Source organism: Pseudopodoces humilis, chromosome 14 (genome assembly GCF_049639895.1).
Source record: "Pseudopodoces humilis isolate 2021_Gansu_Grassland_sample_001 chromosome 14, ASM4963989v1, whole genome shotgun sequence".
Taxonomy (NCBI): domain Eukaryota; kingdom Metazoa; phylum Chordata; class Aves; order Passeriformes; family Paridae; genus Pseudopodoces; species Pseudopodoces humilis.
In genome coordinates, this window is record NC_142213.1 from 7,807,309 (window position 1) to 7,819,484 (window position 12,176).

The 12,176-nt window shown below is 43.5% G+C and overlaps 1 protein-coding gene across 1 annotated transcript in view; it reads right to left on the minus strand.

The window, feature by feature from the left end:
* The window catches only part of GLG1 (golgi glycoprotein 1), an 82,626-nt gene extending 73,304 nt beyond the window's left edge, over positions 1-9,322 (minus strand). Inside the window, exon 1 of the mRNA XM_005526302.3 lies at positions 8,990-9,322. Coding sequence (XP_005526359.1) covers positions 8,990-9,301 — 312 coding nt within the window. The 5' untranslated portion in view covers positions 9,302-9,322. The remainder of the gene's footprint in view (positions 1-8,989) is intronic.
* Between the last annotated feature and the right edge of the window lie 2,854 nt (positions 9,323-12,176).

Consider the following 12,176-nt stretch of genomic DNA (forward strand, 5'->3'; position numbering starts at 1 on the left):
GATAGAACAAGCATTCATCATTGGAGTCCCATTCCAGTACTCTGTTTCATAAAAATGCAGGAAATATTTACAATATAAAAAATTGCTTCAGCCTTTTCTTTTTTTTGGCTTTAAAACCTGGTGTTGCTTCACACAACTGATCAGAAACAAGTGAAGATGGCTGCTGATCACTGCCTGGAAGCCTACAGTTAAAAAAGTAAGCAATGTTATTACATTCACAGAATCTTTGACCTCTGCTGCAGACTCAGCTCCATAGGCCTCAGTAAGTTAAGACAGATGTCACTACAAATTTGAATACCTGTGTCACAGTGAGAGATCCAGCACCTCGACCCTCACACATCTCAGATGTTGAAGCAAAAAATATCATGTGTTCCTAGAAGCAGTTCCAAAGGAAAAGTCAAGAAAGGGATTGGGGCTGATGGTTGAAGAGCATTTGTGGATGCCCTATCCCTGGAATCGTGCAGGGACTTGGAGCAATCTCATCAAGTGGAAGGCGTCTGTGTCCACAGCACAAGACAAGATTTAAGGTCCCTTCCAACCGCCCTATGGTTCTATAATTCCATGACCAAAAAAGCATCCAAGTCAACACAATGTCATAATATTGTGTAACAATAACAAAACAAAATGTTTAACAAATAAAACTAGAGTTAACAGTTCTCTGCACCGGCACTTAATCAGGGCCTTGTATAAATGGAGATAATTTTGACTAGCCTGTCTGAATTTTACAAGAGGATCACATTAATATTGATTTGTTCAGATCACCATAAACACAGCTGAAGAACTGTAGTCTCATGAACAATTCCTGTTGCAAATTATGACAACTGTAGCATTGCAATGATTTTCCTTGAAAGTACTTTTTCTGATTTTGTGACATACACAGATAGGCCACAGAGACAGATATAATCAAAAAAATCAATTTGATAAGGAAATAGCTTACTGCAAGCTTCTTCCATATCTTATTTCTACTCAGTTGAGAACAGCCTAGCAAAAGTTGACTCAAATCAAGTCTGGACTGTTGCAGAAAGTCTACAAGCCAAGCAGGTTTGGGTTTGTTGTCTTTTATTTAATTCCATCAAAACCTTTTTGTATGGCAATTACTTCAACACTTAGAAGAATGCATGCTCTGCTGAGTTTGTTTTGCAGTTCACTTGGTGCAAAGTATTTTACCCTGCAATAACAGAACGGTCTAGAAAAGAAAGCCTCAATTAGCAAACTACTGAGCATGATGAAGGCTGGTGAGCTTCCTATTAAGATTCAAAAGATCTAGACAGCAAACTTGCTACCAGATTAAGCTAGTCATTATTTTTTAAACAAAAGACAGCACATTTGCCTGATTGATTTTGCATAGCAGGCTGTAAGAGCTATTTGGTATTAACCCACACTGTTACATATGAGTACTTAATTACATCAGCATAACCACTTGCATTCTCTAAAAAAGACTCAAAACTCCTGCGAATCAACTAAGGAAACTACAAGAAGTTTTTCACAAAAGAGCACACAGTTCTACCACTAATTGGAAAGGAGTAAAATACTTCAGGTATGTAGAGAAACCAGGAAAACTTACTACATTAACTACCTTTTCCCACGTCAGCAATTCTCAGCAATGCATTGCTTCAGGAAAGATGCAAAAAGAAATAACAAATACAGCAAATCGTCATTTCTGTCCTGCATGATGATGGCAGTTTTTCTCTATGGTGTTACTTGGCAAAAGAGACATTCCATGTGTACCATTAGTCTTTAACCTACTGTTACTGAAGACATCAGGTATTCAGTTTAAGGTGAAATTGCAGACATTACAAGCAAGAAATGCATTCTAATGTTACCAGGTGAAATCTAAGCTCACAAAGCTTTAAGATGTACAAGACACACTTATCTAAAGAAAAAAAAATAAATAAACTCATGCACAAAATTGCGAAAGACAGCACAGAGAAAAAGACACTTCTAACTCCTGAAGGAGATTCCTCAGCTCAGAGCTGCAGACATTCAAAAACTGTAGTGGAATCTGTTGTCTGTGAATATCAGCCCTGCCCAGAAGTGGAACAGGATGGGTTTTCATCCGTCTTGATGAAAAAAGGTTGCAATTATGCCACAAGCTGGTACCCAGAGAAAGTAGGATCTCTGTTCTTCACCTAATGCACTGTGATGGATACTGATAAACTGAACATCCAGAAAATCAGGTATCCCATGATAACAGAAAATTATCAGCTAACAGAATTGAAAAATTTGAGTGCCATAGCAACCAACTTCACAGACTTTAAAACTGAATTAGTCAGAAGACAAAAAAAAAAAAAAAAACAAAACCATTTAAAACCAAGATTTCAAATAAAAAGGCAATTACCAAGACCTTTTATTCATCTAATTCTTTGGGGTATATCATTAGGAAGAGTAACTGCAAAGCTTTTTCCAAAGGAAGTGTGCATTTTCCAAAGACCGAAGAAGCAGAATCCACTGGAAAAGTGGTGCATGCATGCAGGAAAGCTACACTATAAAGAACACCTAGTCATCTCTGTACTAGAAAAAAAATACAGCACTTTATTTGCCAAGAATAATCCCTCTTCAAAACATTCTGTTCCAACCATGACAACCCAAAGCAGCACCAGAGAGATCTCCTTTCCTCCAGTACAAGGGAGAGTACATGCAAAACACAACCTAGCTGTACCTGTCGCTACTGTAACAACTGACCACGTCTCTGCTTTTCAATCCATTCAGGCATTTGGCTCAGTAAATCACCTCCCCCTAGCACGGCTTTCTCACAGCACCCTGAGCCAAGCCCAGGCTGCACAGCTTGCACTGAACTTTATTTCTTCCCTTGTACTTCCACTCCTTTTCTCCTTGGTATGCAGAGCCACAGCAGGCCAGCAGTGCCAGCTCGCTGGAGGAAGCAGACCTGTAAGATAATCTCTTTTACTGAGCCAAATATCCCAGGCCAAACTGATATACAACCAGCTACCACAAGTACCAGCCTGCCAAGAACAGCACAGAATTAAGAAAAACAAACCCATCCCCAAAAAAAACACAAAAACAACTCTCTCTGATAAGAAAAAGTGCAGCTAAGGATATGGAGAACTAAGAACCTGTGCTCAATCCTCTGTTCACAAGACAATCAGTCCAGCACCTGGAATGAGAGAGATCATCTTCCCCTCTATTCAGCTCACACATGGCTTCAGCAAGAAAAAAAGAGTACTTTTAAATATTGCTGCATCCTGAGATGAAGCCAAAGGCTGATGCCAAAGTAACCAACCTAAAAACAAATCAAACTTTTAAAGTATATTTAGTATTTTACTTTAAGACTTAACTACAAAAGCCAGGAGGAAACTGGGCTTACATTATCCAAACACAAGGGAAAAAGAGAACCTCTGAACAATAATGTAGCTAATCTCGGGTAAGAAGTCAAGCCTCAGGAGAAAAACCTTCAGTGCTCCAGCCTAGCCTTCCTGTTGCTCATGTGTTTTTCAAAACATAATCATCTCAATCCTTTCTCCTAGGTCCAGCCATTCTCTTCCATTGATTTGGATAGTCCATCTTCCATTTCATTAATTTTAAAAGCAGAAGGGACTATCTTAACCATTCAAATTAATTTGCATCTACCACAAAGCACTGTAAATTCTTAATTAAATTCCATTTAAGACAGAATGCAATCTGAAAATTTCTAATTCAGATGTCACAGGCTTCAACCCATAAAGTCCAGTTACAGAGCAATAATTAACTCAATCTCTTACATTGCAACACGTTTTTCCTTTAAGTTAGCTCAACTTCAATTATACTGGTAAAAATTATCCTTTTATTTTTCTCAGGAATGTAACAGTTCTTAAACTCCTGTCCTTTTCAGACTGTGAACGATCACCAGGTCAATATCCCTTAGAAAGAAGGGAAAACGTAAGCAAAGCCCTTGGCAAGGCTTAAGGTATATCTTTCAAGTTTCTGATCATTGCCTTTAAAAAAAACCAACCCTTTGAGTGTTGGTATCTGAACCAGATGATAATGCTGTAGGCACTGTAAGAGTACCACTGGAATACTAACTGCCTGCTCCTTTGCAATAGCAATGATGAGAGAACCAGAACAGCCTCCATCCCACAAACACAGACTTACCAACCTGAGAAACAGGCAGTTACTTAAAACAGCTCGCCTAAAGGCCAGGGAGAATGCCTGGAGATTTTGGGGAAAAAACCTCTAAGTGCTGTAAGAAATGGTCAACCCTGTCAGGAATTTCTTCACCATTTGCATTTCCTAAGAACTAACCTACTCTCATGCTATGTTTAATCCACAGCCCTCAATTACTTACAGCTCTGGACAGGTAACCAGTCATTTGCTGCCACAAATGAGACGTCTCAAAAAGGGTACTTTAAATGCCAGCCTCCACCTGTGCACAGGGAAACTGAGAGAGATGGAATAAAAGGAGAATGTGCTCAAATATAACATAATGTCATATGTCGAGTCAGAACAAAACCTTTGACCTTTAACTCAAATTAGGGAGCTAAAAAGAGGAAAAATAAAATAAAATAAAATTTTAAAAAATAAAATAAAACAAAATAAAATAGGCTACTGTGACAGATCACACTCATCTATTTCAGTGCAAGCAAAAAGCTTCAGGGAAGCCTTTACATTTCCAATCCATTTACTAAAAAGGTAGAAACACTACAGAACCAGGACAGGGACTGAGCACACACAACTTTTCCTATAATTGCAGTATAACCCAAAGAGATGAAGACTCCAAGCATGCATTACTGTCTGGTTTCTATTCTCCATCTATAATCTCAAAACAAGTAATTTCACTGACACTATTTTAACAGATCACTTAAGGAGCTCAGGTACATACAGAGTGAGGAATAAAACATTTAAATTGAAGAAATATGACTGTTCCCAGCCTGTCAAATGATACAAGTTCCTCAGTCCATTAAGTCAGATCAAATGAATTTTCTGGTCTTTTACAGCAACTACAATTCTGAAATAACAGGAAAAATACTATTCTTGAAATATACAACCTTCACTATAACTTGCTTTGTTCTAAATTCCATCCACAACACTAAGAGAGTCCTATTTTTTCCAGAAGACAGCGCATTAAGGTTCAATTACACTGTCTTTGTCATAAAGGTGTTACCAAAGAAACGGAACCACTCAGGATGAAGAAAGTAGCAGGAGGCCAAAACTTTGATCTCTAATCCCATCTTAACCACAACTGTTAAATCTTAGAAAAAATACTTAGCCTATAATGCATGTACACTGTACAGAACAATATCATGCCTTAAATATTACACAATCTTTATAAGGGCAATGCTCAACAATTATGGTATCAAATTCACTCACCAATTAAGCAGATGTAGTGTAGGTTCTAAAAGTAAAATTATGCTCCACTAGTAAACCAGATAAGAGAACCACACTGGTTAAGATTGTTTTATGTTTTAATGTTTCCCACCTCAAATTCAAAAACTCAGTCATGCTTCAAATGCAAATCATCATTAATCAAGCAAAAATCGTTACTTAGTAAATATGTTAATATTTCATGGGTTTATTTATACTTTAACCACCATGTAAATCAGTTTAACAGGCAACCCATAAAAAAAAAGGGCTTAAAGGCTGCAGTCTATACTCATGAAATACAAATTCTGAAGTCCTTCCAGAAACAGGCTCGCCACCTAAATCCTTTGAACACAACTTTGGAACACAATTTTTAAAAATACACATATACACTACCCCATTCTACTCTTTTTATATGTGACATAGAATTATGTGAATAATTAAAATCTTGATGACAAAATTTAAGTCACTCAAAACACACACTGTAATATATCCAGTGCACAAATACTTCTAACTAGAATGAAGTTAATTCACGTGCAAAATGCACCCAAAAAAATAGGCTTTATTCTGTTTTCTGATTATGGTCAAAAATGTTTAAGCTGAGTAGGTCTGACCAAGACCATTTCCTTCTCCAATCAAGAGAGCATCTTTCCCATCCTTCTACTACAAAAGGAAAGAGGACTCTGCACTACATTAATTCAACACTTCTTTGACTCAGTGGAAAAATCAGCGGTAAAAAGTATTTAGTCAGTCTGGGGATCTGACTATTTTTTCTTCAAGAATTCTAAAAATACATAATACATTCTAATAATAGTGCTTAACTAACTCTTGATAATACTTTAAATTGACAGACAATTACCTCTCAAAACCAAAACCTGAAAATTTACTATTTGGAGATTTGGTTTGAGTGGGCATTTTCATTTGTGTAGGGTTTTGGGTGTAGAGTTTGGGGGTTTTTTTCACTCTTTGTGTCAGACTGTTCAGTACTGAATATTTGTGTTAAATTGCTTCTTTCAACATTTGTCTTACAAGTTGGGCTCCTATACCAGTCAACCATGAACTCAACACTCCTGTTCCTTTAGATTCAGAGCTAGCCAATGAAAGCAAGGGAGGATGTACTGCAAAGACATCCACACCTAGAAATCAGCACATACTGAAACCATGTGATTGCATTCACACTGACTAACAAAACAAACACACCTTCTCTTTTCTCCATATTTTATGCACTCAAAAGGAACATTTCAAGCGGTTGTTTCTCCTGGTTATCCATATTTAAAAGTGTCCTAGCATACCTGTATCACACTAAGAAAAAAATCAATGGATATTCCTTATCGTAACAAACAAACTGAATTTTCTCCACTTCAGAGAAACATTTCTTATGAGAAAAATTACCCTAAACACCTATAGAAAAAAAGGCTGTTTCTGCAGCCTAACTGCATCTAAAAATCTTAACTGCTACTTGTAGCAGTGTCCACAATCCTCACTGACAGTATCACACACAAAACTCCCCCAAATGTCCAATAACTATAGTCTGTTTTTAAGTGGGTTGTATGACTCAGACTATATCCTCACCCATTTTAAAACATAATTGTCACCTTTCTGGTATTGTCCAAACAAGCAGTGAGACGCACTAAAGCCAAAAGTAAAAAAGTAAAAGTTATATCAACAACACCCAGTAGGTCACTTATTTCCACTGCTGTCATCTCCAATGCAAAGGAAATGTCTGAGACAACATCTGACCCCATTCCAAATCAGCTGAAATGCTACCCAATGTTTACAACTCACAACTTTTATTCACAGTCTAAATATCAAGTGTTAAACAGTAGGGATACACAGAAGTCAGCTATTTTAATTAACTTCTCAGAGCAGCACCCTGTGAAGTCATCTTTACATCAGGATGCAGCCCATCACATTGGCGTTACTGGCAGCAAACTGTTGAGGGTTAAGACCAGCTGAGAGGGCTCTATGCAGGCTGACAGACAAATAAAGACAAGGCCACAGAGTGGCACCTTCAGAGAGAAAATTCAATCCAAAAGAGGCCTGAGATGTCTTGTCGCTGCCTGGGATGTCACCCAGGAAAAAGTTCACCTTCAGTACTGGGCATCAGGCAGCAGTACAGCTAGACAAAACCAACAGCCAGCAAACTACTGACATCAAGGCAGGCTTAGGAATGGGAAAAGGAAAACCACAAGCAGACTTAACTGAATTCAAAGAGTGGAGTTCTCATGAGATATGCAGAGCCAGCATAAGGGTTTGTACTTGCTGAAAATGAAGTGTGATGCAAAACATTCCTTCATTTTCTATTTCATCTTTTCCGTCTCCCTGCACAGCCCTGCACTCACCCCCCTCTGTGCTTTAACTCAGAAAAATGAAAAAACTATTCCAGCAGAAAACCGATAAACTAGACCACAAAAGGGTTCACCTCGCTAAAATGGCAGAAAACCAACAAGCACTGGAACTATGAAAAGAGTAGGGAGGAGCTATGCAACTGGAAAGAAAGGAACAAGAGCTTGCCTTTTTGGCAGGCTGGCAGCTTGTGAGCCACTGCCTGTGAGGTCAGCTTCCGAGATCCTCTCAGACAGGATGCCTCCCTAAAAGGGGGCCAAAAGATCCCAGACAGGTGAAAGAAACAGCAAAGGGTAAGTTATTCATAAAGCACATATAGGAAGTGTTTCACGACTGTGACGGATGTTGCAGCAGGACTCATTTAAAACATCTACCATGAGTGTCTTACTAAATACCCACCCAAAACTAAAACATGAAGTTAGATTAAAATCTAAATTAGCTTTGCATTTGAAGCCAGAAGTAATCACTAACACTTACTGATTCAAGACTCCCCTCGATCAGAGTAACCATTGCCACTGCCATCTGCTGTCCCCATACTAACGGATGAGAAACGAGCCCATGTTTTTTCTAATCGCAGTCCCTATTGGGCAAAATACCATTAAAACTGACCCAGCCTGGCATTCCTGGACTCTACAGCACAGAAGCCAAGAATACACAGACCTCAAAACCGGGACGGCTCACCAAAGACAGTCCCCCAAAGGCTGCTTAAAATTGAGCCCAGGAATGAATGACAAGATGTAGCTGGAAGACTCGGAGGTGGAAACTCAGTTTTTTCTTGAACTGGACTTAAAACTGCTCACGACAGATGTTTGGGAACAACACAGACTGCCCCGTTAACATCCCCATAAAGTCAGCTAAATCTAATGATTATATATCGAGTTTCATACACGCACAACTGAGGACTGGAAAGCAGCCGCCTCTGCAGCCGAGTTCCAGGCGAAGGTGGAAAACTGAACGTGAAAAATCTCCTCAGGTCACTTCTGCTACAAACACGGCGCCTTTACTCAGAACTAAGCGGGGTGGGCTCTCCCAGACCTCTAGAAACGAATAACCCCGCAAGGCACCAGAGCCAGAACACAGAGCCCCCGAGAGCTCTCCCTGCCCGGAGGGCGCTGCGCGGGCGGCAGCGCGGAGCCCCGAGGTGCAGATGAAGAGGAGCTGCTCTCCGGAGCCCACACGGCCACCCTGCAGACAGCTCGCTGCCCTCACGGAGCTCCGCACAGCAAACTCCGATTTTTAAAACATAAACCATGAGGAAAACGCGGGGCGGCGGCGCGGCGAGGCGCGGAGCCCGCTCTTTGTTCGCCGCCGCGGGCAGGCCCGGCCCGGCCCCGGGCCCGACCCTCACCTCGCGGACGTCCTGCAGACACTCGAGCACGGCGAGGTTGTTGGCCCAGCTGTGCTTGGAGCAGAGCCGCACCACGTCCTCCCGGCACACCGCCTCCTCCGACAGCTTCCACCCGCTGCCCGATCCGCCGCCGCGGGCACTCCGCGGGGCAGCCGCGCCCGGCCCCGCCGGCTGCCCCGCTCCAGGCTGGGCACCGCCAGGACCGGGAAGGCCGGCAGCAGGGCCGGGCGCCGCCGGCCGCGCCGCTAGCGCCAGCAGCAGGAGCAGCGCCGGGCCCGGGCAGCGGCTCCGGACACGTCCGCACGGCGCCATCTTGGATCCGCCACCTCCGGCGTCCGCCCGCCCACCTCGCGGCACGCACGGCGTATGCAAATCAGCGCGCCCGTGACGTCGCCCCAGCGGGACGCGCCCCTTTCCTGATGGGGGCGTGGCTCATACTGGCCCCTCCTCCAGCACGCGCCGTGGCCCCACCCCGGCCGTTGTCGCCTCAGGAAGACGAGGCGCCACCTCAGGGGCCGCTGCAGCGTTACGGCTCCGACGGCCTCCACCGCCCCTCAGGGGTCCCGCACCCCCTTAGCGGCCCCGCAGCCCCTCAGGGGGTCCCGCAGCCTTTCAGGATACCCCACCATCCCTCAGCGGCCTCGCACTCCGTCAGTCGCCCTGCAGGCCCTCAACGGTTCCCGGAGCCCCTCAACGGACTCCGGATCCCCTCAGCGGCCTCCGCGACCCCACAGCCACGCAGGGCGACACTGCCGAGCCAGCGCCGGTGCCCGGGACGCGGGGAGGCGAGCCCGGCCGTGCTCAGCCCGCCGGGAAGGCGGCAGCCGGTCCCGCGCCTCCCTCAGCGGGTGTTCAATAGCTGTGGCCAGTTTTTGCCCAAAATCTCTCGTTTCCGACTCGCACCTCGGCTGTTCCAGCAACTGAGGAGGTAGGAGACGTAATGGGGAAGCTGACCTTTGAGGAGGTCAGTGCTGGCGACCTGGATGACGAACAAGATCTGAAGAAGGAGGAACAAATACAGAAATACAAAGAAGAATTACAGAAGAATGAAGAGAAAATGCAGGCGGTCAAAAAAAAAATTAAGAACACTGAAGAAGAAATGCAGGAGATCAAAGAAAAAATACAGAAGAATGAAGTAAAAATACAGGAGTACAAAGAAAAAATAGAGAAGATCAAGGAAAATATATGGAAGAACGAAATGAAAATACAGATGAAGAAAGAAAGACTAGAGGAGATCGAAGGGAACAAAAAGAAGAATGAAGTACAAAAAGAGAATGTTACAAAAGTATGGTCAAACAAAGAAAAAATACAGGAGCTCAAAGACAAAATACATAAGAACAAAGAAAAAATACAGCAAACCAAATTAAAAATACCAAAGAATGAAGAAAAGATACAGAAGAATGAAGTAAAAACAGAGAATGAAACAAAAATACATAACAAGGAAAAAGTACATGACATCAACAAAAAAATACAGAATATCAAAGAAAAAATACAGGAGATCCGAGAAGAAATGCACAAGAACAACCACAGGAAACCACAGGAAGCCAAAGAAAAAATACTAAAGAGTGAAGAAAAAATACGGAAGAACAAAGGGAAACTACGTAAGAATGAAGACAAAAAAATGACTGGCTGCTAAAACCACTCAAAATCTATAATAAAGTGCTGACATGCAACTTTCCTGCTGTCATTTCTCCATGCTGAGTGCCAAATTATCAGCTGGACTCATCTTCTGCCTTTATATGGATGCACTCCTTGCCCCTCCTGGCGCAGGATGCTGGGCTGGCTGGAGGGGATGGGATAAGTCTGAGAGCCTGCACCAGGGTGGCCCAGCCCTGGGGTAGCTGCAGGAAGCAGAGAGCAGATGGCAGAAAAATCACATTTTGGGGGTGCCATGAGAGCTCATTTTCGAGCTTGGTGGGTTGGCTGCACCCTCTGCACTGTCAGTGCCAGACACTCTGCTTTGGCGGCTGGGATTTGGTATGTCACACTCCATAGTGGCTCTGGGCTTTGTCCATGGGAATGGAGAGAAATAGGCTGTAGGTGTGATCAGGTCTCCAAAACAGGATCTACAATGGCTGATCCCATTGTAGATGGAATCTGCAAGTTCCTCCTAAAGCAATAAGTGGTGGTTGGATGCTGAATTTGGTGATGGATCATCTAAGAGCAGTGTTTGCAACCCCACAGTCCCCGTCAGTGCAGTGTTTTGGGAATGCTGCTGCCCAATGTGCCCAAGCAGCCAGCCAGACCCAAAATTTCATAGTAAAACAATACCTGTCCAGGTGTTGGGGCAGTGGCAGCAGCAGGACACAAGTCCACCACCAGCTCAGCAAAAACAACTCTTCAGATGTCCTGCCAGCATCTCACTGGGCTAACTCACAGCGCCCTCACAGGATGGGTCTGCCCCCAAACCTCAGGTTTGCTTCCAACAGCAGATGGAAATGAAGGACAGGAAGAATCCCACCTCCATTCCCCTCCTTGTTGACTCCAGGAGCAGTTTTCCCAGCACAAGCTGGCATCAGGCCAAAGTCAGAAGCTTTTGCCTGCATGTCAGGATGCTCCATGGGTGTTCCCTGGCTCGGTGAGGTGGTGTGAAGCACAGCTGTAGGACTGCTCCCTTCCTGTCCCAGGCTGCCTCTCCTGCCTGGGAGAAACCCCTCTCTTGGGAATGCCTCTGTCTTACCCAATCCAGGAGCTAACACAACCCCTGGAGCCCAGTGTGACTACCAACTTGCAGCCATCTCATCCAGATGAAGGCAAGGGCAGGAGCTGGAGGAGCAAGGTCTCCATTCTTGTGTTTGAATGTTACACTGGGACACAGCACTTGGGAAAGTGGCTTTGTGCTGGCACTCAGGGGCTGTGCAGCTGGGAGCACTTGAAAACAAAAGCCAGCAAAATCCAGCCTGTGCTTGGCAGCCTATTTGGTTTAGCGAGAATTATTTGAAGAGTTAGCCCAGAGCAAGAGCTGGCTCTGCTCCTTTGTCCATCACGGGCTGAAGACAGAATGGAGCAGTGGAGCTGGATTACAGTTTACTTCTTCCCACACCTTTGAGAGATCTCCAGAGACTCATTTTTTCTTCAAGGAACACCTTCTCCCAACCTTGGATTTTTCCATCCTGTGTTACCCGTTGTTAAACTGGCATTTCATAAAAGAGTCCTATGCTCACGATGTCCACACAGTGAGTTAAAC